Here is a 27,553-nt window from a genome sequence, read left to right as displayed (position 1 = left end):
TGTTTCCAGGCCATGTTTTGGGTTTAGGATCTCAGAAAAGGAAGTGAGAGATGCATGCAGCCAAAGAGGAAGTTGTGCACTGAGAGGCTAAGCATAGGGCAAAAAAAAAAAGTTCACTTTTAAGAAGAACCTGTTCTGCCAGAGTTCTTTATCCTTACTCTCCTGGGGTGTGCCATTCAATCAATACAGCAGTCCTCTGGAGGACTGGCTCTTTTGTGCGGACATTATTTTCAAACTAAATTATTCAGGTGACTCCCTTTTTTTGGTTTCAGGCCCCTAATCGTATGAATTGGACAGATTGAATAGGGTGAGTTCAGAGGTGCATGCTGAGGAGGCACTTTAGATAATGTGCTGGTAAATGTGAATCATAGAGTTAATTTATCATGCATTGAACATCATGCAAAAGGCTTTCTGTTCCGGTGCCTTAAGTGGAAAAGCATGATGAGGAATTTAGCGGAAATTCTTTGATCTATCGTACATTGTAATGATTCATAGGGTTTGAAACACTTAAAATTACAGCTTAAAAAAATGTCAGTTGTGTGTTTTAGTAAGTTTACATCTAATTTTAAGAAGGTCAAAATAACTTTCGACTAAATATTTTTTTCTTAATTTGCTCAGGCTTATTGTTGCCAGACCAACTGTCTGTCACAAGATAATGGAGGGCGAAAAACGGTACTTTTAGCAAGCATTAGCAAATATTTTTCAAAGTAACCATGCATGCATGTTAACAGTTTTGCATTTTGTTTTTTGCAGTTTTTGTCCCTAAATGGTTAAGATATTTGCATGTGTTTTGTCGATTTGCGCTGCGTTGAGTTCTCAGGGCCACTGTATTTAAAGCCCCCCACACAATGTTTAATGACCAGTGTTATAGTTACGCAGGGTTCCTGTACAACACAGTTTTCAAGGTGTTTGCATTATTAATAGTACAGTCACTCATTAAATGCTGTCCTTGGGAACCCATTTAATGTAGGACTCACCATGCTTTAATACAAAAATATTCCAAATACTGTACATTGGTTCTCAACATTGTGCAAAATGTAAAAAATATTTACAATTCCAGTTAACAAGGAAAAAAGACAGAAGAAAATATGTAAATATTAATGTTGATTAATGTGGAGTCTTAACACTTTGAAATACTCTGATCAGAGTTAGTAAACCTACTTGATCTGAAATGCAAACAAATTGAAGCACAGTAAACAAAATATTTGTGCTAAAGGGAATGCGACATGGATAATGGAATTACATTATATGTGTAAAAACATGCATCAGGTTGGAACCATGAAGATTATTTTCAATTGTAAAGTACTTACAAGATTGAGATTTGACACTAAAGCTGCATTTACTGTAAAATGCACACATTGTATGTGAAGTAAACATGTTTCCAGTCCAAGAGAAAATGGTTACAACCACTCATGTTCAAGTTGATAACTGAGGTTAAGTAGCTGGAATGTTATTTTTGTAGTTTTCTAAAGACACAGTGCCTCGTCCTTAATGTTTCATAAAACAATGCTAAAAGAGAAATAGCGTTTCCAGTTTTCAACTGATAAAAAGTGCACCGCCCTGATGTGCAGACGTGGCTATGAGATTAACCTGGTCCTCTCAAACCTTACCTCTCACCGTCCCATTCACATCTTAAACAAAAGACTCTCATCTACATTAATTACCTCAGCAAGTCCAGCAGCAACAAGTGTCGTGTTTGTAATTACAAAGTCTTTCTTTTTAAAGCCAGGTGTTGGTCTGTTTTCATTTAATTTGGAGGAGCTTCATCTTGTTCCCTAAAGAAGAAAAAAACGATTAGCTGTTGAAAGACCTTTGAAAGTGAACTCCTCGTGATAGAGCGACACATACCCAGTCCTTTAAGAAATTTGTTCACGCCACTTGGCTCCGGCTCAGGGTACGAATCCAGATACTCAGCCACTCTGACCTCAAAGAGACCTAGGAGGAAGTAGGCATGTTGAGACGCCAAGACAGAACGTGTGCAGAATTAGATATTCAAATGAAATGAACAAAGTTTAAATTGTGTCTGAATTTAACATGGTTAACTGTTCTGGTCTTTGAAAAAAAGGGTTAAGATCATTTTCTTTTCATACAAACGTCCTGCTGTTACTGGAGTTTAGTGCATGCTCTGACTCTTAACTTAGGTCACATGTATGTTTGGTATGTTTGAATTAAACACTACAATTTAATTATTAAACAGATTATTAGATTATTACTGTAAGTGGAAACATCTGACTTCTTTAATCCCGATTTATGTGAAATATTCTTCAGATGACACATTTCTACACTTCTGTAAACTTCCAACACTGATTAAACAAGCGTATTGATTGCAAGTCAAGATGGACACGCTAATTTCACTTAATTTCTTTTGCAGGTAAATTTTCTGCTTGCAAAGCATTATGGGAACATCAAAAGGATGGAACATCTTGAAGGTAAACTATGCAGGATTTTCCTTCAGAGAAATGTAAAGACTCATACAAAAGTACTGTATCTTAATCATCACTTATGATCCACTATAAGTTTTGGGGGAGGGGGGGTATTTTTCTGCAGAAACTCTGCCCTCTGCTGATATATTCTTATTTTCTTCTTGCCTGCACAGAGTGCAGGTGAAGTCGAGACTTTTTAAAAAGGAAGGAACCAGGTGCGGTGGGGAGAGATGTTGGTGGGTAACACGAGTTATTCTTTAGGTGTGTAAGCTGAAGTGTTTCATGTTTTTATCCAAAGCTTTTTGATAAACAAGCTGAATTTTGTGGTCTTTTAGGTACCATGGCAACTTATGGCTTGTGGTCAACACTGGTCCCCCCATAGGATGCCAGGTGGCCCCCCAACCATGTTCTAATAAATAGTAAAAACAAAGTGATTCACACTGGGAATTGTTTTTTTTTTTTATTAAGAATCGACCCGAATAACTATTAACCTGCTGCATTAACACTTTACCTCTTCCTCCTCCCTTGCGCAGCTCTTTGTCCTGAATGAAGCCGGCAAACATCTGAGTGTCCATGAAGAGCTGCAGGAACTGGCGGACTCCACGGGAGGGGTGAGATTTACGGAAACTGTCGCGCTGCAGCTCTCTGCTTCCATTGGAGGACTCAACCATGTGGAGAGGATAGTGGCCCACCAGCTCCACGAAGAACCGGGCGAAACCCTCCGACACCAGAGAACTCAGGTCAGCCTGCTGACCTGGAGGGCCACATTTTGGATGGAGACAAAAACAGATGAGTTGTACTATAAATTTACAATAACATTATCTGAGATACAGAGATTCAATTTTCTAATTAAATTATTAATATTATAAATACAATTTTAACTTTTGATAGCCACTTAAAATAACAGAATAATAAAACAGATGTTAAAGTTTGCCTTGAGGGACATGAGTTCAAAACGGTAATAAATCGCAATGTATTGCAATGAATTTTAAAAGCAATATCAATATCAATATCATACACACAGTTTCCATAAAAACTCGAAACATCTTAAAAACGCAATTAATAAAATCAGATTAAAAGTGTCTATTTTTGTTGTTCAGAGTGGTTATTGCAGAGGGAATGAAGGATTCCTTGTAGATATTATTCCGGGCCAGTGGGACCCTGTAGCGTCTGCCTGATGGCAGTAACTGGAAGAAGTGGTGGATGGGGTGAGAGGGGTCCACAGTGATCAGGGTGGCTTTCCTGATCACTGAGCAGCTGTACAGTGGTGTTTGGGGAGACCCGATTATTTTGCTGGCCTAATTAATTGGCCAATACTACCAAAACTATCGACCAATACTACTATCATTATAAAAAAATTTTAAAATGTGATGACATAGCAACTTTACTAAAGGTCAACTAAAGTAGCTGACCGCCATACATTACTGTTTAAAACATGTAATTTCTGTTAATCTTACCTCCACTACTGTCTCCATCCTCCTGTCTCAGGATGTCTTCCCTCTCCTCCAGGATCTGCTGCAGTGCTGCCTGCAGTTTACTGGGCAGGATGCAGTCTTCGTCGCCCAGCTGTTGACACGTCACAGGAAAAGTCAACAGCAGTCACATGATGCCTTTTACAAACATGTCCAAACTTTCTTGCACAGTGTCACAACATATTTCTGGCCTTAGTGGAAATCTTTACCTGGCAAGTGGACTGGAACATAAATCATATACTTCTAACTAAATAATGTTTGACAATTTGTTTTGATAAATAAAAAGCTGTACATTTTTGTTTGGGAATTACAGCGGGTTTTAAATCCGACGTTACAAGAAGCAAATGCTTTTCAGCACCGAAGGCAGCTAATGTTGGAGTGACAAGTCAATCACTGCATGTCCCATTAACTTGCAGTTAATAGAAGACTGTGTCTGAACAACGATTACGCTCACTCAGTGAAATGTCAAATTAAAACAGACACAAATGTAAACACACCCAAACAAACAACTTTATCATTAATTGAACAGGCCACGTTATTGCTGTTGACAAACCGGCAGCTCTGAATCAGCCTTCGTGTTTGCACTATAACATTATTCACTTCTGAGCTTACATCCTATATAGTTTCATCTCTGCAACGCTTGTGGGTGTAACATCATTTTTTCTCTGTCACTCTCAAAACATTCTCCATGCAAACAAGGGACAAGTGTAGGCAAAGCCATCGTTCCCCACTGAGACCACACCTATCATTCCCTTTATACACTGCTATGTGTACACACCTGAACGACAAACTTGTCTGCACACAGATCCACTATGAGCACCTGGGGAGACAGTAAAGATAGAGAATGACAGTTACAGACTGCAACAGTTCACTATTTCGCAACAAGAGTTATAATAAGGTGGGGTGAGTCTGAGCAACAGTCTATTCAGGGTGTTTCTCCAAACCTATTCAGAGACAGTGGAAACTACCGTGGAGGCCTTACTGCTCAAATTCTGATTCATCTCATAATACGCAGTAAATATATAGTCAAAAGATGGCACTAAACAATATATATCAGGGTTCCTGGACATGTTTACCTATGAATTTTCAAAACTTTTCCATAACATTCTACTTCGTTTCCCATAGGCCAATACAGCCCTACATTATTTAGCATGCACAAACTGCTAACGCTTGCTACCTTCACTCACTCATTAGATATTCTTACTGCCAACTAGCTGCATATGCCAAACAGACTGGCACATATGCGTACTTTGCAAAACATCAAGGCTGCGCTCTTTTTTGGTGTATAGAAAACCAAAGATCCTATAGATGTCATTGTAATTTACTGTGTTTGGATGATAATTTTAACAAGTCTGTATACATTTATTTCGTTAAACAAATGTTTGTTTTGTAGACATGTCTAATAATTATTTTGCAACCTTGCCTGAACCTGACTGTTTGCTATACATTAATAAATTAAGTTCACATCTGTACATATATAGATGTCTGGATCTCAATACCTGGGAATTCAATCAAATGAGTATATTTGATTGAATAACCAGGTATCATTAAGGTTATGTAAACAACTATCATGTTAATAGCCAACTGTTTTATCTGTAGGCTGAGACTGAGTTTGAGGCGACAGTGTGATGCTGCTGTACTGTATGACTGCAGCAGCCTCCCACATGAACTTACGTTAGCCATCCATCACTTATAACTATCACCAGCTTCATTCAGACATTTATCACCCTGACAGTGAATATTTAGTATCTTCTGTGCCTCAAATCTCAGCGTAAAAGCCTTGGTACTTGGTTAACCCACTATACAACAGCTTTTCAGCATTTTTCCTGATTCTCTCCTAAAGTGACAGCACATTTCTTACGCCCAAAAACAGGAGCAGCCTTGGCGATGCAGATCTGATCTGTATATACTAGTGACGTTCAACAGCGGCCTAGCACTAGATTTTGAAATATTAATACAAGAAACATAGTTTGCCCAATGTTGGACATGTTTCGGGATTTTTAGGAACATATATTTAAAAATTGCCAAAACAATGCATATTCAAAACGTTTCCAAAGCATTCTGTTAAATAAATAAAATTAAATAAAACATTTTTTTCCTAATTGTAACTTTTCTCGGAATGTCATGAAACATGCAAACCCTGCTACATAGACAGACCAGTCTCTTTAGACTGCTAATCAGACAATCATTTCAAACTAATTGATAGAATTCTAACTGACTTCCTCGATGGGCAGCTCCAGCAGCTGTGGCAGGCAGGGTGCCAGCACTCCAATGAGGAATGGGGTGGGGGAGCAGCTGATGTCCAGCATGCTGGCGGGAAGCACAGGCACAAAGGTATGCTGCCAGGTGAAGGGGTACAGCAGCGCCAGCACTGCATGGCTACACCGAGACAACACGCTGCAGTGAACAGGGTAGAGGAGAGAGAGGATTAAACACAAAAACGCCATTCAGTTAACAACCAGATCATATGACACAAAGATACCAATCAAAGCTCACTGAAAGTAGTGTGCTAACACAACAATTCTTTTCCACCACATTGTTTAAAGTCACCAACTGTAAAAGCTTTAATCAAGCAGTACCTGACTATCAAAGAATTCTCCATTATATACCATTTGGGAATTTTAAGATAAATATAACAAGGCTACAACATGACAACTGCAACTTTCATTTGCATTTTGGTTAATGGTTAAGAAGAGCCCAATGACTGTGGTAAACATTAACAACAATATAGAAAGCCCAGCTGTTACCAATGTATTGATACTGCTGAAAATTAGAATTGAGACCATTTCAGATATTAAGAATCAATATCAATAAATTATTATTTTTGATAACATTTCTTTGTAATATATACAGTGGGTTATTACTTAACTGAGGAATGTCCTGCTAAATAATAACCCGCTTCTAATGTAACAGGACATATTACTGTTGTGGGCCTGTAGATCCTGCTGAGACACTGTAAGTGATATTAGGCTGTACAAATAAACCTGATTTGACTTGCCATTGGGACTTTGCAATAGCTCAGCATTGAGGCCAAGTTAAACATAGATAAATGACACTGGCGCAGACTCTGCGTGATGTAATCAAGCATCAACAATAGCTGGCACATGTGAAGTTGAAGTCTTTTTTTTTTTTTTAATGGCCTAATCTCATTGTTTTTGAATTGTTTTGGTTCATTATTCTTATATATACCCATGGTTAAGTGGCCCCTGCAGTGTTTCAGTACCTGAGTTTGTCAGCGACGAAGATGACCCTCCTCTCAAGCAGCAGGGAGGCAAACACCTGCAGGAGATTCCCCACACTGAGACACTGCAGCAGACTGTCAAAGTCCACATGCTCCAGTCTGGAGTCCACCGGTCGACACAACGTCAGTACCTGGCAAAGCAACAAGAGCACACGATAAATACAGTAGAATAACCTGCAGCTGTTTACACCAACTGTTGGACACTGACTGTTGGGTGAGTGCATGTTAAGTAAAATCAGACTTTTTTTGATACATACAGGTGGAGGACAGAGTTTGGCCACAGATGTGGAAACTTGAGTTGGTGTCTTAAAGCAGTTGATACAGTTGATACAGTTGATAACTTTATTCAGCAAATGACAAAAAGTTACTTTTATGTCACATCACTTCATCCTAACAGTAGTATATGAGGCAGAAAATTTGTAAAAAAATAAATAGATACATAAAATCATGTTCCTCCGTGTCCTCACAGTGCTTCTAATGGAATTTGCAAAAATTATGAAAACAACCAGTAAGAGCGCAGCTGTCATCATGTCAGTCACTGCTCCTGATCTTCAGTCAAACTGTCAAACTAGGCAGCGCTGATCAAATATGAATCAAGATTCTGTAACTGCATTGCCTATTTCTTGCCTCAAATGTTTTCAAAAACATTTTAGTGTACTGTTTAGCTGTAAAATTAGAACATTTGCTCCGGCTGGTGGGCAATTCGTCAACATGGCGGCAGGGACACAAACTATGTCATTTTTACAGCTATATAGTACACTAAAATATGTTTATGAAAACATTTGAGGGTAGAACCAGGCAATGCAGTAACATAATGTGAGTTTAGATCTGAACTACACTGCCTAATTTGACAGTCTTTCTGCAGTTCACCAGCAGTGATTGATATAATTGATATTTTTAAGTGTTCTGTTATTGGCTAGATTTTCTAAACCTTGAAAACAGAGCCAAGCGGAGGTGAAGAAGTGTGGTGTTCTCACAGATATTGTGAATAACAATATGCACAAAGGTTTCTATGGAATTTTTGTCCAATGACACCAAATTCAACTGTCTTCTCCAATTTTAAGAGCCACCTAACTGCTGAAAAAGATTTTAAAAAAGTAATTTTGCATCATTTCCTCTGAGTTTTGAGAAGGATCATTCCTTTACTTATTCTGAGTCTGATACAGACTGAAGACTTAATTGATATTGTTGATTGTTATAATACACAAATCTGTCCCAACATGAACCTCTCAAAGCTGAAATAGCTATCCCTATTGTTTACACAGATAACCTCCCATTCTGAGTCATTCTGAGTCTGCAGAGAAGAGTGGTTAGGAGGAACAAAAGTATTAATTAACATTTCCTCTTCTGGTTTAAGGGTTACCTCATTCCCAGAGCCAGGGAGGAAACTCTTGACAGTGACTGTGCGTCCAGGGGCTGGAAAAGGGGCCTCCATCACGCTACGCATAAAAGGGTAAACCAGCGCTGGGGAAATCTCCCTGCGCCTCTCCACTTCCTCCAAAATCTGGACAGACAGAGACAGACACATCACAGTGTGTCCTGAAAGAACTGGTGTTGTTGATTAAAGTCTAAACAACAGAATAAAGCCAAACGCTGCTCTGCACATAAATAAAGTTTTCCTCCTGGTCATATTCAAGCTTACTGTTTGTAAATTTCATTCAGCCGACTGGAAAACGGGTGTGACAGAGCCACTTGCATATCATATCTTTTTTGAAAAACACACCCATGGATTACTCCTTACTCCTGGATTATCTTCTAGAGTAGCCTCATTCCATCCTAACACAAACAACGAGTTCTACGAGAGCAGCTTTCACACACTTCAAGAGGATTTCCACTTAACTTCAGCAAATCCAGCTCCTTTCATCTCCCTATAGCGGCTTCTATCAGCAGAAACAAGGCAGTAGTTGCATTGTATAGAGTCCTTACCTTTGCAAAGAGGTTGAAACATCCCAGTTTGCTGACAATGCAGTGCACCTCAGGAAGCCTCTTCCCTTTTCCAATAGGCTTTAAGACACATACAGTTTCATGTCATAAAGCAGGTAAAAACAGAGGTTACTGCCAAATAATACTTCTATGCTACTACTATGCTATTACTTGTATTTTCAATGATAACTTTGTATATAGGAGAAAAAATAAATAAACGTCTAAAGCCCTTTATGATAGAAGGACTTATCTTATCTACCAACAAAGCAAAACATAAAACTCTTCATGTTAAAATTGTCCTAACTGTCCACACCAAAGACAAAAAAACAAAGCTTAATGAGACAACTACAATATGTTCACAATGATTTAAAAAAATTTAAAAAACCAAAATAAAAACTGCAGATACCACATTATTTCAACCTAAAAAAGTGCATTTTGGAAAGTTGCTTAAAAAGACCTAAAAGCAGTTCTCCTTGTGAGGCAAAAGAAAGAGGGAAATGATGAAATTCTTCTTGCGCTCTGTCATCAATTCAGAAGTGGTTTATGGTCTGTGATTCACATGTACTGATTCACATCTCCGCCGAGATGTTGAGTAAGCATGTGGCGGGCTGCCATGTCACACACACACACACACACACACACACACACACACACACACACACACACAAACAAACACACACACACAGACACACACACACACACAAACACACACACACACACACACACACACACACACACACACAAACACACACACACACAAACACACACAAAAACATCAAACTCGAGTGAATGATTCAGATATAAATGTTAACATATCCAAACTCACCAAGATCTTACGGCAGTAACAAAACCAGCGGCTGCCGTCCTCTCCCGTCAAGACAAAGGAGAAGGTCTCACTGTAAAGATATACTGCAATTAATACTCTGGACATGTTATTCAAATGACTTCTTACTGCCTAAAAAAGATGCACCCATTATTGTAAAAACGGCCATAAATCCTTGTATAAAAACTAAAATAAAGAGAAAAATATCTGTAGGGAATACTTTGATGAAAAAAGGCAAAACAAACAACAAGAATGTGGTTAATTAATGTCAGGACTGTTTAATCAATAAAGATATAAAGACAGCATACAGAAACTAGGTAAACAGACAGGTGTGTCTTCTGTTTATTGCACTACAATAGATAAGTGTTTTAAAGAGAGAGTCGGTGTGCGTTGAGATCATAACCCACATTTCAACAATGAGCTGTACTAGATAGTAAAAAGCAGAATGCCCAATGCCCCTTAGCACTCAGAGATTTAATTAGATCAGTTGAAATTTTAATTATCCCTGTGGGGAATTGGAGTTGTTGCAGCAGCAATTTATGGGTTACAGCTCAGGATATAAATAGGCAAAGAGGAAATGGGGGTATTAAACATAATACAGCCGATAATTACGGTGTCAGAACTTATCTAAATGCTGTACAGGAAAGAAAAGTCAGACAACATTTATTAGAGCACATGAAAGGTGTGTATAATGAGAACAAAAGAAAAGGAAATGATGAAAGATGAAAAAAAGAACTCAGGATCATGTTACCATTGTGCCAATTGCTTAGCCGTTGGCAAGCAGTTAATTCTGTATACATTTTGCATGCTGTTAAAATATTACTGTAGTGCATGTGCTTACCTTGGCATGTGTGCAGAGGGCTTCCAGTTGTGTGAGTCAGGGAAGCAGAACTTGGGAATGACCTTCAGCTGATCCTCAGCTTCTCTGGAGAGCCGGGAGGACTTCTCAAACTGAAACAGAGGGACTCCAGTTACAGCAGTAGTATTTCAAAGTACTTCCTTAAAGTGGTTACCAGGGGGACCAAGGTGAATTCAGTGGTCATTTAACTGCATAATAACATCATTTTATAGAACTTATGAGTATGAGATATTAAGAATGACTTATGCAAGGTTTACCTGTCTCAAGTAACCACTTGTTCTATATCACCACCAAATAATTAGCTTCTTATATAGGGGCTTGGGGCAAAACATCTTCTAAAAATGGCCAAATTATAATATGATGATAGGTGCTAAAAATAATAATAATAATAATAAAATATGAACAATAATAATAATATGAAGGGAAAAAAATCAACAACTTAAAAGCTCCAATAAACTTGAGAAGGCCCCCCTGATTCCTTATCACTTATGACAGGAATCATCTTCCTTTAATTTTGCCAAACAAGATTATATTTTGAACATGAAATTATCCCAGTCACACAGAATACCATTCAGTTGGAGCACTATGAACAAAGTACAGTTTTGTCTTTTGCCTAAAATAAGGGTAGGGGTTTGTTAAAAGCTCCTTCTGACCATTTTGGGGAATTGCTGCGTGATTTCAGGGGAGTAGGTGTTTCCTGGGGAGCCTTTTCTCAGCGACACCACCACAAAGATCTGGAAAAGCTGCTGCTGCTGCAGCTGGATCAGGTCTCTCTCCAGGGTGCGGTAGGCTGGCCGACGTTTCAGTGTAGACTGGATGTAAACTGATCTCCTGGAGCCTGCTGGACACCACACAATGAGACGACATGTTAAATGCTTGTCCTGGGACATATCCCATCCAGAACACTGGAGCAATATGAGGCATTTTAGATATCAATATACAGTATTATACTGAAGTTAACTTTGACAACACAGTTTCCAAAACAATGCCCATAAATAACTGGTACTGTGTATCTAACAGTTGTGGTATTATGTGAATTTATCAAGGTTAATATTCCCAGAGCCTCATTATTACCTCCTGCAGAGGGTGCTGGTTGGATTAGCCTTTGTTATATTTGACTTTTCAGTATTTTTGACGCACGCTACAGCAAGAAGAGTGGAGGAGAAAAAGCAGTGCAAACAAAAAACAATTACAATTCAATCATTTATATATATATATATTTGTGGTCATAAGCATCAATCAAAAATTGCACATCTAAACAGTTATATATATATATATATATATATATATATATATATATATATAAAACTGTTTAGATGTGCAATTTTTGATTGATTTTATTTTGCTGTAATATTTGTTCAGTTTTTACTGAGTATTTGAACTAAATTTATGTTTACATATACAACTATAACACTTATTTGTTGCAATTGTATATTCTCGGAATTAATGATAAAATATTCTCATTATCAGCATCAGCATCATAATGTGTCATTATTGCAAAAATATCCTGAAATGTTGTGATATTATTTTACAGCCATATTGCCCATCCCCAGTGCTGGATTGCTTTTAAAATATCACAGTCATAGTCAATATCAGTATATAGCAACACCACTCCCTAATGAACGTTATCATTTTTATCATAAGCATGTCAACAGCATTTAGCTGAGAGCACCAGTGTGTGCAATTACAGCCTCACAGAGCTGCTAGCATAGCTGGAGACCATAAAACAGAGCAACGCAGCTGATCCTCACATTTAAGAGACTGAAACCAGCCTGGAATTTTTGAAAGAAAAATGACTAACTGTAGTATCAATGTTCCCATCGTGTATAATTAAGAACATTGTGGTCCCATTATGGTAGTGCATCACTTGACTGGACAGAGGTATTTAACATGGTTGGCATTAACTAGCACTGAAGAGCAGTAACAACATTCCTGGTAGTAAACTCTTAACAGATGCTATGAAATTTTCCTTTTTTTATGCAGCCCTATGTTTATATTTGGGAGTGTCAGTGAATCCTAACTGACAAAACTAGGCTTTCTTACTTCATTCATGCATAAAACCAGACTAAACATAAGGGGACACTACAGACATATTAACTCTTTGGTGTTACCTTTGGTGTTGTCCTCAGCATCGCTCTCTGTCCCACTGGTCTCCTCTGTTGATATGAATTAAAGGGGGGAGAGAGATTATGTTGAGGCAGAGGAATGGAAAAGACTTGAGAAGCCATAATCAGATGCAGACAGTCAGCCTTTGTTTCATAATCAGCAGCTTCGTCTGCTGCAGCTGGCCTCGTGTGTACCATCAAAGCTGGGTATTTCCACCAAGAGGCTCAACTTAATCTTATTGAAGTGTTGATGTGAGTGACATTTGGGAGTCTGTGACAGTCTCTGTGTGTGTGTGTGTGTGTGTGTGTGTGTGTGTGTGTGTGTGTGTGTGTGTGTGTGTGTGTGTGTGTGTGTGTCTGTGTGTGTCTTACCTCGCACTGAGACCTGGTTCTTTACCCTCTTTCTCCCTCGCTTGTCATCAAAAATGGTCTCAATCTTGTTGACGTACTGTGTAGTAGAACACACACACACAGGTACTTGTCAGCCCCGTAATTTCACTGCCATTATAGAATCATGATTACAGGGAATCATGATATAACAGCCACTAAGTACATAATTATATTATAGATTTTCAGCATTTTTTTAACCTTACATTCCTGCATTCTTCTGTTTGTGCTCTGCGAGGACACAGTTGAGTATTTGGGAGAGTTAACTACGGCCCGCAGAGTTGGACTCAACACACAAAAAACAGGCGCATGCAGGAAGCTTAAACTTATCTTAAAGAGGACACACGACACACTTCCAGCTGAGGAGGCAAACTCTTATGACAGTGTATGGAAAGAAAGAAAAATGCCCAGACTATGACAATGGTGCTGTTGTTAAGCAAAAAAATTCATAGTGAAGTGTTATTATATTATCGTTTAAACATCTTTCTCAACAATTTGATTTAAAACAGTGTAAGGAAAGCATAAAACAACTAAATGTTATGTTTTTTTATGACTTTTTATTCTAAAATGTGTTTTTTAAATATTAGATAATTGAAAACAAACACGTCAACAAAGTCATCTTGTTAAAATACCATCCAAAAATAGCCCTGAATTGCATTCCTCAGACCTGTTTATATGCAAGTGCAAGTGTCACGCAGGTTATGAAGCTTCAATCCTTTCCTAGTCAACTTTACAGATATGTATACATCAATACGTCTGTTTTATTACTGTACCTTAGCGTCAAAGTTACTCCATGTCCACGCTCTTCCCACTGCCATGAGTTGTTTGACTGAATTCATGTGTTCTGTCTGAATTCTCACAAAGCATGTTGCTCTACCACTATCTATTTCTCTCAGCGTCCTCTCCTTCCTGCTCAACAAGTCACGCCCCCTTGTTCTTTCCAACATGATTCACCATTCAACAGAGCACATAGCATTTTGTTTGTCAACCATAGGGCAATATATCAAAAATACATCTTAGTCAACCATTGTATCCAAATAAAATGACTAATGCCACAACGCTTACGTTATTTACCTGAGGTGTTCTTTGTATTTTTTGAGTGCTTGTGCGCCGCGGTGTTGCTGGTTTGGGAGTATCAGCAAGTGTTGTGGATTTGGATGTTGCTGACCCTTGGAGCTTTTTCCTCTCCACTTTGCCAGCATAGCTGTGCAATGTTTGGGGTTTAGGGGGCAGCTGGAAGACAAGGATAGTGGAGTCTTCTCTTAGTTTTAGGAAATAATATCAAATTACAGTACTTCCTACTTCCTCTGTTAGAATCTCAGGTTAGGCCGGGCTTATTTTATACAGACATCAACTAATGAAAAACACCTTTGGAGTGTGAGAGGAGACATAAGTTGTATATTTTCCAATACCTTTGGCCTGGCAATAGGGAGACACGTTGGGGATAGCTTGACATCCTCATAGGGGTTATCTCTGGTCACTTCACCTGAGGGAAGACAGGGTAATGGGAAACATAAGCAATGCTTGCTTTCAAGAAGACACTCAGTATAAAAGCAAATAAATAAAAAAAGAAATCCTAATTATTTCCATAGCCACTTCAATAAATATGGATACAGAAAGGGCTTATGTGACAACAATTACTTCATTGTCAATTTATTAGTCAATTATTTTTCTTTCTTGAAATGTGAAAATAGTGCAAGATGCTGTGTATAATGCTGCAAACTTTATATACGACCGCAGTTCAGGAAAAGTTGGGACATTCTGTTTAATGTAAATAACAAGCAGAACACAATGATTTACAGATCCTCTTTGACCTATAATAAATTGAATACAGTACAAAGACAAAATACTTTATGTTCAAACTGATAAACTTTGTTTTTTAGAAATATACACTTAATCTGAAATCTTTAACTTTCTTTATTAGTTAAAACATCAAATATCGTGTCTTTGGACTGTATTCAATTGTATATAGGTCAAAACGGATTTGCAAATCATTGCATTCTGTTTTTATGTTTGTTTTGCACATCGTCCAAACTTGTTTAGAATTGGAGTTGTATTGATATTCTTTTATTCAACCAAACCCCAAAGATACTAATTTTAATATCAGATGTAACAACAAAAAGCATGGGAAGCTGAAAACAGATATTTTGGCATTTTAGCTTGAAAGATCCTATTAATTAACCAATTAATTGATTTTGAACGTAGTTTGGTTGTGGCCAATTCATTTTCTTTAGATTGACTAATTGAAGCACCTCTAGATAAAGACACTTTTCATTTCAAAACAGTACTAACATGTGTCTAATTTCTACCATTGGACAAAAATGGCTAATACAGACACAGCTGTCTAAAAAAATGTTTTTACTACCTGTCCTGATTTTGTAAAAATCATTGTATTATACAGTTTGCTGTCTTTCCCATCTTGAATATAACTCTAAAAATGTGAGATCCCAGTTTTCCCAAATGCTCTTCAATGATTTTTCCAGATAAGTTCACTGCTCCCTGTACTGAATCAATCTTTCACAGGCTCTGTTATGGTAATATAACAAGTTCTAAATGGGGCATTAAAAATTGGAACTGTACCTTCGACCAATGACAGGAACCAAAAAGTCTTTATGACTTCCTGTCTTTGTTTCTTTTTAAACAGAACCAGTGGGAAGTTAAGTGGTTTAAAATGCATGACAGGCAGACTGTCAGAGTGCTGATCAAAAGTTCCAGACAGAAGTGCATTCACAACTAGCTCTGAAAAGTTTCGATGACACAAGGAGTTCAACTTACAAACAATGTCCTCGTAAATATTGTCATCAGAGTAGGCATGGTAAAGGCCTGAGTGTCTATCCTCGCCCCCCGGCGTGCCCTGCTTCGCCGTCAGACGCGCCGCATCCTCATACTCAAAGGACTTCCTGTGGCGGGGAGGGAAGGGAAGGCAGTGAAAAAGACAGGCCTGGCTGCTGTCCTAAAGATAACCACCATACCATTGTTCACCCTATTGTCTTAGATTCAGTCAGTGTCCCACCACAAAATTCCTTATGTTGATATCAAACACAGCAAGAAAGCGTGTGATAAACTGTCGGGAAAGGAAATGGCTCAGCACATGGTACAAGAGGGTTTTTTTTTTCAAAACTTTAACAAGGAAAAAGATTATGACAGGACTGAGACAGAGATAGCATTTGGCAACATGACAATGTCAGGTGTTGTAGTGAAAATTAGGTCAAAGCGCAACTTTCCTCCACTAAAACCTTACATTACAATTGGACTAAGTTAAAAATAAGATACAGCTTTATTTAGTTGGAGCTGATTCACTATCACCTAGGTCTTCTTACAAGTTCAGTTCAAGTTTTAGTTACTTTTTTTGAACTGCACTTGACTTTTGTTGCTTTTGTAATGCACATTGAGTGCTGAAGCAGCGACTGTTACATGATTCACAGCTCAGTGTGATGTAATACCTAACCCCACGAAGGTATTTCATAACGTACAAGAATGAATGACAGCTGATGGCTTCCTCTGAAGTTGGTAAACAAGGAGCCCTGTAGAGCTACATAGGCCTGCTGTTTGGCAAGAAGGCAAGAGAAGTTATTGACACAAACCAAACAAGAAAAATGTCAATAACACTACTCAATAAAGTATAATAGCAACAATCTATGTATCATGTTTTTTTTTTAGTATTAGATGCAGTGTTTCCAGACTGGGCAACTTTTTACTTAATTAGGTGGGTAAAAACTGTTTGAGCATCTTGTAAATTTGGTCAGCTGCGTACCCTTTGGGCAAATTCCAGTTATACTCCATGACTGATAGTTGTTGACAAACAAAAAAAGTAATTCCCTTTAATTAAACTATGCTGAAACTGTGCTCTTCTTAAAATATCTTTCAATCAAAGCGCTGTGATAAAGGACTTTTCATAGAACACATGTGAGGTGTAACTCAACATTATCCAAAAGGCACAATATATTTTGTTTATGTAATTAGAATAATAGTAATAATAATAACTTATATAGCACCTTTCAAGAAACCCAAGGACGCTTTACACAACTGGATAAAAATGTAACACTAACGAGCAAACAAACAAACTGAACAGAGGTACAAAGATGAGTGACTGGCAGGGAGACAGAGTTATGTGAGGCTGTAGGCTGTGGTGAACAGATGGTGTTTGAGGAGTTTTTTGAACATGTCCAGAGATGAGATGTTTCGGATATTCGCAGGGAGCGTGTTCCAGAGGGTGGGCACTTTGACACTGAATCTGTCACTGTAACTGTGTAACTTTACTATTACTTCTGGGTTTGCCTATCACACTAACACAGCTATGTTTCTATCAGTTTTCTTCTTGCACTCATATTCACATACAACACACGAGGCTCTTTGCCAGTTTAAAGGAGAAAGATGCCCATTTTCAAAATGTGTATATATTATACCCAAGCAGCATCCTTCAGGGCAGATACCAATGCAGGAGTGGCAAAAACTGTACTTCCTCTAATTGCCACTTGAGGCCAGTTTCAGGAGCCAGTCACCCCTTGACACCCCATGTTAATAGGCCCAACTTTATAGCAAAGATGATAATTTTTACAGCTGAGTACAAAAAACAGCTTTGGTCTCTAGAGCTAATGAAAACTGTACAGGGGGTGAATTTTTTATTTTAAGTCAATCTTTTAGGTTAAATTTAGGCTCAAATTTAAATGTAATTAAGAGTGGGTAGTTTAAAGTGACAGGCCCTCTGTGGATAGTGTCTTTGGCTTTTCAATCGGACCCACCGTGCAATCCAAATATGGTCACTTCTAGCTCCAAACAAACAAGATGGCAACATCCAAAATGCCCAAGTCGAGGCCTCAAAATGTGAGTCCCTAAACCAATGGGTGATGTCACGGTAGCTACATCCATTATTCATACAGTCTATGGTTATTTCTGTGGTCTAAAACGGACCAAATATATAAGTTTGCATGAATATCTCTCTCCCAAATCAAACGCCAGAGTGCTGAAACTCAAATTTGCATGTCATCAAGTATAAAGTGTGGAGCAGCTCCACAGACAATGAATTGGGAAAGATTCATTGATACCCCTTTTCCACCAACATGGAAGCAGTTCCGCTTTGCTTCCCGCACCTAATTTTGCTCCAAGTTGAAGTTCCAACTTGGAAGCTGACGTTAACAGTGAACCATGATGATGTCAATGGGCGTGTCATATTCTAGTCTCATTGTGTGTTAATGAGAGTGGTCTCATTAATAGTTGCTCCATGCTTGTTTTTGGGTAAAACCAAAAACAAAAGTTCCCAGGTAATCAATACAATGTTTACTTCTGTTCAGAGCTAATTTGGTGGAAGAGGGGTATCCCAGCAATCAGGCAAATGTGTTTCCGTAATGAGAACCCAACAATAAAATAAAACACATTTTGGTATTTAAAAAAAAAGAAAAACATTCTGTGGGTCCATAAAATCAGGCTCCCATTCATTGTCTATGGAGCAGCTCAAGACTTTAAACGTCATTAAATCAAACATACAAATAAACTAGGGACGATAACAAAAAATTGATGATCAAATAATCGGTTATGGAGAATTAAATCAAACATGAGAAAGTTAATCGATCAATCAACAGGCTATGCAATGCTGTTAAATTGTATTCAATATGTTGCTGTGAGCTTTGATTGAGGGAAACACACAAGTGATTAGCAAAGTTTATGTTTTATAATAATTAATCAATCAATTGATAGTTAATTTTACCAATAATCAATTAAGGAAAGTGCTTTCAATTTGCAACCCCGAAATAAACAAATGATTTGTGACCACACAACAAAAATGTTCACAAATATTGACTTAACTTCCCTCCGACATGGAAATAACATATTGGTATTTTTAATTTAGGTGGTATTCCCCTTTAACTGAGAAGTAAACCTCATAGATATAGTTGCCAGTTGTTTTTTTACTGCATTTGCCAGTTTATTTAAGCACACTTAGCTAAAACTAATGGAGTTTCATAAAACAGTCCTGTGATAAATCCCACCTTTGGGGAGGTTATGATGTTCAGTTTTAGAGAGGTAATAATTAAACTGTATGGTCATTTTGGAGGACATGGTTTGTTTCTATTATTTTGTCCACCCCTTTTATATCAGTGAGGACAGACTAAAAACAGACACCCCTCTCAAAATCAATAATATTATGAGGCTGAATGTGTTTTTGTTATTTCACTTTTGAAGTGGAAGTTGTCTTTATTATACTCTGTCAACAACTCCTGGACAGTGTTTGGGTGATAATGACAGACACCACCAGGACATGTAAGTTACAGAAAGGTGCATTATTACAAGCCATGTCAACTATTAACCCCTCAGCCAAATGCATCTATGAGTTACAAGTTGTGTCTTGTTTTGCTTAGCCTTCAGTGAATGAGAGAGAGCAAGTGTGTGTGTGTGTGTGTGTGTGTGCGTGTTGATGATGACCCTGGACTGGTGGCTGATGAGGAACTAGGCTACATGCAGACAATAGAGAACAATGCTGCCAGATATCATGTGACATCCCACCTGGACTTCAGCCAACAATTAGACTCAGTATCCTCCACAAGATTGCCCTTAAAACACGGCTGATATTCAATAACATCTGAAACTGTGCGAGTCTAAAGCAGAACATTAAATGTTCATCTGAGACTTTTCCAGGGTTCCTGCAGCTCAAGGCAAGTTAGTCTTAACACTTTTAAGACATTTTTATTGCCGCTTGGAATAATATTTAAGACTAATTTTCTAATAGCCAAAGGGGACGAAGGACAATTTTGCCCAACTGTTTAGTATGACATAAAACAAAAAATCATAAAAGTATCATTTTGGTGTACCAACAGAACCGGGAAATAATTGATAGTTACGTCCTGTTTTCTTGGAGATTTTGTGTTTGTCGCGCTGCATGTAATATTACTTGGATTCCCATCATGACGTGTTTAAGACAAGGAATTTATTAAATTATTTAACAAAAAAATAGATGTTACCAATTATTTTGAGATTTTACAACATACCGTCAGAAAAAAAACAATTCATTAAATCCTACCTCCCATATCTGAGCATTTTTAAGACTTATGAAATATTATTTTGTCATTTTAATACCCATTCAGGCCTTATTTTTAGATTAATGAATACAATGCCTTTTATGACTTTTTAAAGGATCCACGGGAACCCTGTTTTCTTATTCCATAAGCAGGAGCACAAGAAGAAACACGTAGAGCACTGCAAGAAACTCCATCCCCTGTCGATTTAAAGAAAAAAAGTTTTTGTGCATTGACTCACCTGTTCTTTTTATGCCTCGAAATCCCATTAGTCTTTGCTTCAGGACATGGAGGAGGTGGAAAGCTGGGTGGTTGGGCTACCCTCCTGCTCCTCATATTGGAGCGGTTGATGTGAGGGGATCTGCTGTCCCATCGTACTGTGTTCCCCGTGTTGTTGTTGTTGGCTCCCTGATACTCGAATGTCCGCAGAGGTTTGGGAGGAGGCTGAGCTTCACCTGAACAACTCCTGCCTTTCTCCCAGAGCAGTCTGTCCCCCTCAAGCTTACGCCAGAAACCCCGAGAAGTATAGAAGTTTCCCGCGGGCATGTTGTCTTCTTGGTCATCAGTTGACAGAGGTAGAGGTTTAGAAGCTACTTCAATGCGATCTGTTTTTTGGTCGCCATTGGCACTGAGGATTTGTTTGGAGCTTGCAAGTGGTTTACTTCCTGGGGTTGCAAATCCAGTGGAAGATTTCTGCAGAGGTTCTGACTTCCTACCAACCAGACCGTGTCCAGTTTGTGCTGGGGATTCCCGAAAATCTAAGCCCAAACTCGTAGATTTGGAGAGGCTAGGTTTTACTTGAAGCCCCCCTCTCGATCCCTCATTGGAACACCCGTTGCCCAGGACATCACCAGACAGAGTTCGGGATACAGTTGGAGAATGCACCTTCACCCCTGCATCCTGGCTGCTGCCCTGCTGACTGCGACCCTCCCACTGCGAGATCTTCTCCCTGATGTTAATGCGCTGCTCGTGAGAAGGGGGCCTCCCTGACTGGCGACCCTGCCAAGCCACAGTGGCCCCTTTCTGCAGGCGATCAACTTCACCACCTCCTCGCCTGCCCTGCTCCAGCCTCAGAGCCAGCATGTTGAGAGGGGGCGAATGAATGCATCAGGGATTTCCTCACAAAGGCAGACAGGCAACGCCACGTAATCTGTTGTCAATAAATCCAGAAATGGTAAGTAAAAGCAGGAGCGCCACGACGTTTATGCTTATAACTGATCCTTTGTCTTTATGCGTCTTCTTGTGTCATTTCCTCCTCATGTCCTTTTAGAAACCACCTAAAAAGAAGACAAAAATTACCCATCAATCACAGCACTTAAAAACAAGTCCAGACAGCACACTGCAGGGTCAAAGGGATACTGAAGCAACACAGGAGTTACTTTTGAAAACAACACACATCTGAAGCCGTTTGCAGCTTGTAGGAAGAGATGCAGAGAAGGTCAGGAAAGACAGACTCCTGTCAAGGTCGTTTTCCCAAAATAAATATCCCGAAAGAAGAAGGAAAGACAGTGACAGGAACAAAGATACCGCAGATTTCTGCTGCTGTTGGTCTTAAACTGCCCTACCCTACTCTAGCCCCAGGGGAATTCTCTCTAGCTGTTGTCCTTAACCGCATGGCTGGCACAATACAAAATGCCAATGACACAGCAAAGCATTAAATCGAATTCAGTATTCTTGCAAAGCTGTCTTTCAAATGACATGGAAGAATGTGCAATTTAGTTGATTTCAAAAGAGCTTTAGAGGCAAGACACGCATTATTTTCAAGAAATGCATAAAGCGCCAGTGACAATTAGGTGAATCATGGAAGACATTTTAACCACACCTATTTACAAATTGTTATAAAACTTTCTCAGATGGTTTAGTTATTTATCAGATGCAAGATCAAAACATACAGGACTACAGACTCTGATTAGCTGATGCCTTTGAGCTAGGATTACAGTATAGAGTTATAATCTATGGTCTTGCTTCCTCTGATCAAATAATAGAGTTATAATCTATGGTCTTGCTTCCTCTGATCAAATACAAATACAATCACACACTGAGACTTGATCTAAAGTTCTGCAGCGGCATCCACCCTGACTCATATTCCCTGAGTCGACATCAATGCGGTCACTGTACACTCTCGCACAGCAGCTCCTGGCTTGCTGGAACCAAACCATTTGGACACGTTGCACATTAGGACCGGGGCTGAGAGAATGTGGAGAAGGGGAGACATGGTAAAATTCCACTGCACAGCTCATGATCATAATAACTTCTATGAGCTGCATTCCTGCAGAGCTGTACAAGAAAAGGAGGGGGGGGTCGGGGAATAAATTTAACTAGAGACAGTCGGTCAGTCAGTCTCGCAAGTGACGCCTTTGTTTGGTTTGACCTAAATCAAATGTATTTGTGCACTGGAATGCTCCTCGATCATTGCCAGACCCACGCAATGACAATGCGACTCCCGAACTGACCCACTTGCATTATTTGTCTGTGTGCGGTATGTCGTACAGGAAGGCATGAGTTGCACTTCCTGAACTGCAGGAAGAAGGATCAGCAGCCTGTCCATAATTATGGTGCAGAGAGATTTGCGCCCAGTTTAAACCGCTGATTTGAGCTATGTTTGGATCATCTATATTCAAACCTTGTAATGGTAAACAAACATCATCTCTGAAACACAGTAAATCCAGAAATATATCAGCTACTCGCCAGTTACAGTAAGATTTGCAAACATGTCTAAAAGTGTCCTCTTTCCCATGGCATACAGGTTCAATCAAATGTTGTATTTGCCAGTGAGGCCCTCCACAAGGTGCTGTGATATCAAATGACAAAGCCAGAGGGCCAAAATGAACTTCACTGACATTTATGAGGCTGTCAACTTAACTACAGGAAAGTATCCTTGTATTTTCTAGCGAAACTCACTGACTCATATACGTAGACACCAGACAGGAGGCCCATAAAAGCTAGAGTACCCCGTCATCACTTGGCAGCTAAATCAAACCTAATTGCACCTTCAAAACCACCACAAAACACCCTCCCATAGAAGCGTGGCATGACACAACATGTTGTAGGTGAGGTATTGTATGGCATGTGGCTTACCGTCAACACTGACAGTTGAAGCTGTAATAAAAGAAAATGTGGGTTTGTTAAATGCCAGCTAAAAGGACACACCAAGATTAAGTGCCTGAAAATGACTGATCCATCACCAGCAACCAGAACAGTTTGCGTGAGACCAAACATTCATTTTGACAGTGCCAGCGAAAGAGTGATACTCCACTTAAACACAACTTCCATCATTTCTTGTCATGTTTTGTGGATAACACTGTGCTACAAACAAATTCTCTCCTAAAGTCATACTTAGACAGCTATAATGTCAGAACATCTGCACAATTTTTTTGTTGGTAAACTGAAGAGCTTTAGCACAAAATTAATGCAAATAATTTCATCAACAGTGTTCCAGGTGCTGATCCGGCCCCTTTTCTCTGAGGGGATTCATCTCAGATGCTTTCAGTTGAAGTCAGCTAATTATTAACTCAGCTGTTTATCCTAAACTTGGCAACACCTGCAGAAGATTTCCATATCATAGCTGCATGAGGTTCAGTGACCTCTGAGACATGAATTGGTTGTTTAATTCCTAGTAGACACACTGCTGTTTAACGTGTGTAGATAATCAATGGCTTAACTACAGTATAATGTGGATGAATTCAGGAGGAGAAAAAACGTGTCCTTGTTCTCTGTTACAAGAGGACGAAGAGAAGCAACAGCCCTTGCCAAACTCCATTCAAAGGTGTATAAATTTAATATGTTCCTCCTTATTTCAAAGCCTCACTACCATAAAAAATAACCACAAACACCCCCGATTCATTGAAATCTAATTTCTAAATCGGCCTCATTAAAAGGTCAAAATAACCAAAAGTTAAAAGTTAAATGGTTTTTACGGCTCACTTCCTACCAACAAGTTTAAGAAAGCCTAACTTTTCCAGCTGTGCACTGGAGGAGAAATACAGAACTGCGGATAACATACCATTTTCGTTAGCCTGCCTCTCTCTGATTCTGATTATTTTGCACAAAAAAGCACCTTTAAATTATTGGTGGGATGCCGAATTAACAACAGGACTTATCGAGACAGAAATATGTTTGATAACATTGCTTATATTAACATATAACGCAACTGTTGTAAAATATATAGCCATGCTAGCACATTTTTTACAAACAGCGACTCGCGTTAACTGAGTTATGTTAAATTACTGCATGCAGCAAATTAGGTCAACTTATGTTGTGCTTTCTAGCGTTAACGGCAGTCGAGAAGAGTTGTGTGATAAAATATTAGAACAATACACCCACCGTAACCCTACATGGGAAAATGCATAAATTAAGTCTCGTGACTTACCCCTTGTAGTTTCCAATGACGAGTAAAACTCACGTCCTTTCCTCATTTTCTTTTCGATAAACTGAAAAACAAAAATTAAATCCGAGTAACGTTGCACTCGCTCGCATCGTTCAAACCTCAAACCCAGAGAGGTTAGCCGTCTGAATAAGTCCAGGCGTTGGAAACACACAGCCTCTTGTGCGTTACATTTTTTTAAAGAAAGTTTCTTAAAATACACTTTAAAGAGGCATAAAACGCGTCCGCTTTACTTATAGTTAAAAGCAACAACAAAGAAAGTGTCCATAAACCAGAGAAAAGTAAAACACAGCTCTCCTCGCCGTCCCCCTCAGGACAGTTACCACAAGTGGAAAGTCAGCCAGAACCGGCTTAGATGACTTCCGGTTGCAACTTTCAAAATAAAATATTCAATTTAGTAAAATCCTCGATTTAGTTTTCTCAACTTTCGAAGAAAAATTTGTTATTCTGGTTTAATGGCTTAATATGTGTTTATTCTATCTAGGCAAATAATTTGACACTGAAGTCTGGAAACACCCAAATTCCCATTTTAAATGAAAAAAAAACAACTAATGTAATCATGTTACTAGGGTAACATTTATGCTATGTGGAGTATGTATAAGTGTATTTATGACTAAAGAATTAATGATACTAAACTGCAAGCTTGCTTGAAATGCATCCAAACCCAAACAGCCCTCTGTTTTCTTAAATTTCTTCCCCGCCTCTCGCTTTTCTTTTCCACTTCCCCTTGTCTTCTTCTCATTTTCAGTTTAGGTACTGTTTATTTATTTATTTATTTATTTTGTCCCATTATACTTATCTGTGCCCTTTTATGTTTAGCAAATAGGTAACATCTGTCCATCTGTTGTACATCTGGATTTGTTAGTGTTTCCATATTGTCTACATGTCTTTGCGCTGCTTGGTGAATAAAGAGGGTAAAAGAGAAGGAGAGAGGGAAGGAAGCAGAAATACATGTGCACATTAAGGTGGCTCAGTGAGTAATTGTATAGAATATATATAAATTAAAGTCTACAGTGTCAGAGCTGGGAGTTTGACAATCGTTAGTTTTTAAATTTGTTTGTTATTTGAGGCAATATCGGCACCACGTTGTCCCACACTTACCTGCACACCTAAATTTCCCACTTGTTTTCTACAAATAAATGTCTTTTATTATTTTTATTATTATTATTATTTTTTTTTTTTTTACAGACAGATACTTTAACTCTCTAGGTAAATGGCTTAACTTCCGCTTTCACTGTGTGTATTTCTGCGCAGCTTGACGCAGCTGTGACTGTGAGAAAGTTTGGTTGAATCCTCCCGATTCAAGAGGGACGACGTCATCTCATCAACTCCAGCAGCTGTCATCGATGAATAAATGCTGTTGTCTTCAAGTGTCCTGGGAAAATTGGACACTCTTTTATGAGCCTCACCTGCGAGACTCCACGAGTTGATTAATATGACTGGGACTCTATTTTCATTTAGAAAGTAATGAGATGTGATGTTTTGGTGCAGGAAAGTGATGGACAGCGTTGAAACTGTAGTGAAAATTTTATTGCTAAGTGATGTCATCATTTCAAACTAACAATATATCTAACTCCAGAGTCAAAGTCCAGTAAATGTCTATTTTGCAGCAGTTTTTTGGAACTAATTTAAAGAATCTATGCAGTGGAGCTGAGTTCATTTTACATATTTATTCCGTTATTTCAGACTAACCACAAAACTAGAGGCTATAGGGCATATTTGACTTGGACTCCCCTGTAATTTTGTTCTTTTGGCTTTCAAAGCATAGCTCTTTATATACAGACTATGTTTCAAAGAGATCCTAGACTTCATCATAGATCAAGGCTGAATGTGACTTTAATCCACCTTAGATATAGCTAATGTTGACTTTTCCATCCCAGTTTAGATTTTCAATAACAGGAGGGGTGTGTCTTCATGGAGAATGGCAGACATCATGGAGGCTCTGTCAATAACTAATGGTGCAAGTGATGCATTATGCAACAACTCAAATGTATAACTTCATGACTGATGCACATTTCCTCTTTGTTCTGCTGATGCAGCTAAACTTCTAAAAGAAATAACAGCCATCAGAAAACAAGGTGTGGTACACAGTGTGTAAAAGAAACAAGGCACCAAATAAAAGTGCATACTAAAGTCGCATTAACAACTTGCAGGTCAGAGCTTATGAGAAACATCTGACGGCAGCAGTAGCTCAGCCAAGTCCCGAAATCAACACAAATATACAAGATCTTGCTGTCAAGTTAAGAAAAAATAAAATGAAAATTAACTATACAATCAACTCCAAATTTGCGCTAAGATTATCAGCCAACTGGTGGCACAATTCTTTCAGACAGCCCGCAAAAAGAGCATGCTCTATCTTTCTTGCAGCATTTTTACTGACCCCTGGGATGTTCTACACAAAGAGTACCAACTTTTGCCCTCCTACAGGCAATTCAGAGTCCCTTAATTTAAATAAAACAGGCAGAACAATTTTTTCATACATCATTTTATCCTGTTGTTAAACTAAAATCAGTATACTTGAATTTAAGATCTGAATCTGAGGATATTATGTGATGTGTTCCATGGTCATGACTGTTTGTCATGCTTTTATGGGCATGGACGAAATTTTGATTTTAGAGGTGGGGGGGACACAAGTATTTTTAATAAAACACGCACACACACACACACGCGCGCGCGCACACACACACACCACACAGAGGCACGCCGCACGCACACACGCGATTCACAACATAGACAGCACATGGACATAAATTAAACATTAGTGTAAATGAAATCTCTAATATTACAATCCGTCTTGCTGACGTGACCCAGGCAGAACAAACGTCCAACATGATGTTCAACAACTTAGCCTACAGGCAGCAGCAGATTACCGGGAAGCTCGAGTCGGGAGCTCCTGTCTCGGGCAACTAGCAAACCAGTATACAAATCC

General features: G+C 38.7%; 1 protein-coding gene and 1 long non-coding RNA gene across 4 annotated transcripts in view; one reads left to right on the top strand and one right to left on the bottom strand.

Moving 5' to 3' along the window:
• Positions 1-4,193, top strand: part of LOC148188777 (uncharacterized) — a 32,312-nt gene extending 28,119 nt beyond the window's left edge. The window contains exons 3-6 of the long non-coding RNA XR_015777563.1: positions 2,372-2,429; positions 2,597-2,659; positions 2,759-2,813; positions 2,957-4,193. This is a non-coding gene — a long non-coding RNA (uncharacterized LOC148188777). The remainder of the gene's footprint in view (positions 1-2,371; positions 2,430-2,596; positions 2,660-2,758; positions 2,814-2,956) is intronic.
• dennd2c (DENN/MADD domain containing 2C) lies at positions 942-24,960 on the bottom strand. 3 transcript variants are annotated; one of them, XM_042491900.2, is made up of 20 exons: positions 24,610-24,960; positions 23,319-23,339; positions 20,482-21,517; positions 16,009-16,133; positions 14,646-14,719; positions 14,308-14,466; positions 13,219-13,294; positions 12,853-12,897; positions 11,395-11,582; positions 10,724-10,833; positions 9,886-9,955; positions 9,063-9,140; positions 8,500-8,640; positions 7,119-7,267; positions 6,115-6,292; positions 4,674-4,715; positions 3,881-3,989; positions 2,935-3,177; positions 1,849-1,935; positions 942-1,775 (listed from the first exon to the last, which is right to left on the bottom strand). In XM_042491900.2, exons 3-20 carry the CDS (start codon positions 21,321-21,323, stop codon positions 1,744-1,746), a joined length of 2,748 nt encoding a protein of 915 aa, XP_042347834.2. In that variant the 5' UTR covers positions 21,324-21,517; positions 23,319-23,339; positions 24,610-24,960; the 3' UTR covers positions 942-1,743. The 3 variants fall into 3 exon arrangements, with proteins under 3 accessions (XP_042347834.2, XP_042347833.2, XP_042347835.2); XM_042491899.2 differs by lacking the exon at positions 23,319-23,339; XM_042491901.2 differs by lacking the exon at positions 23,319-23,339 and having other exon boundaries at positions 11,395-11,579.
• Positions 24,961-27,553: the final 2,593 nt, after the last annotated feature.

This window comes from Plectropomus leopardus, chromosome 9 (genome assembly GCF_026936395.1).
Source record: "Plectropomus leopardus strain MGB_pleo_1.0 chromosome 9, ASM2693639v1, whole genome shotgun sequence".
Classification (NCBI taxonomy): Eukaryota; Metazoa; Chordata; class Actinopteri; order Perciformes; family Serranidae; genus Plectropomus; species Plectropomus leopardus.
Note: the sequence above shows the minus strand (reverse complement) of the source record. Positions and strands in the feature narration are given on the sequence as shown.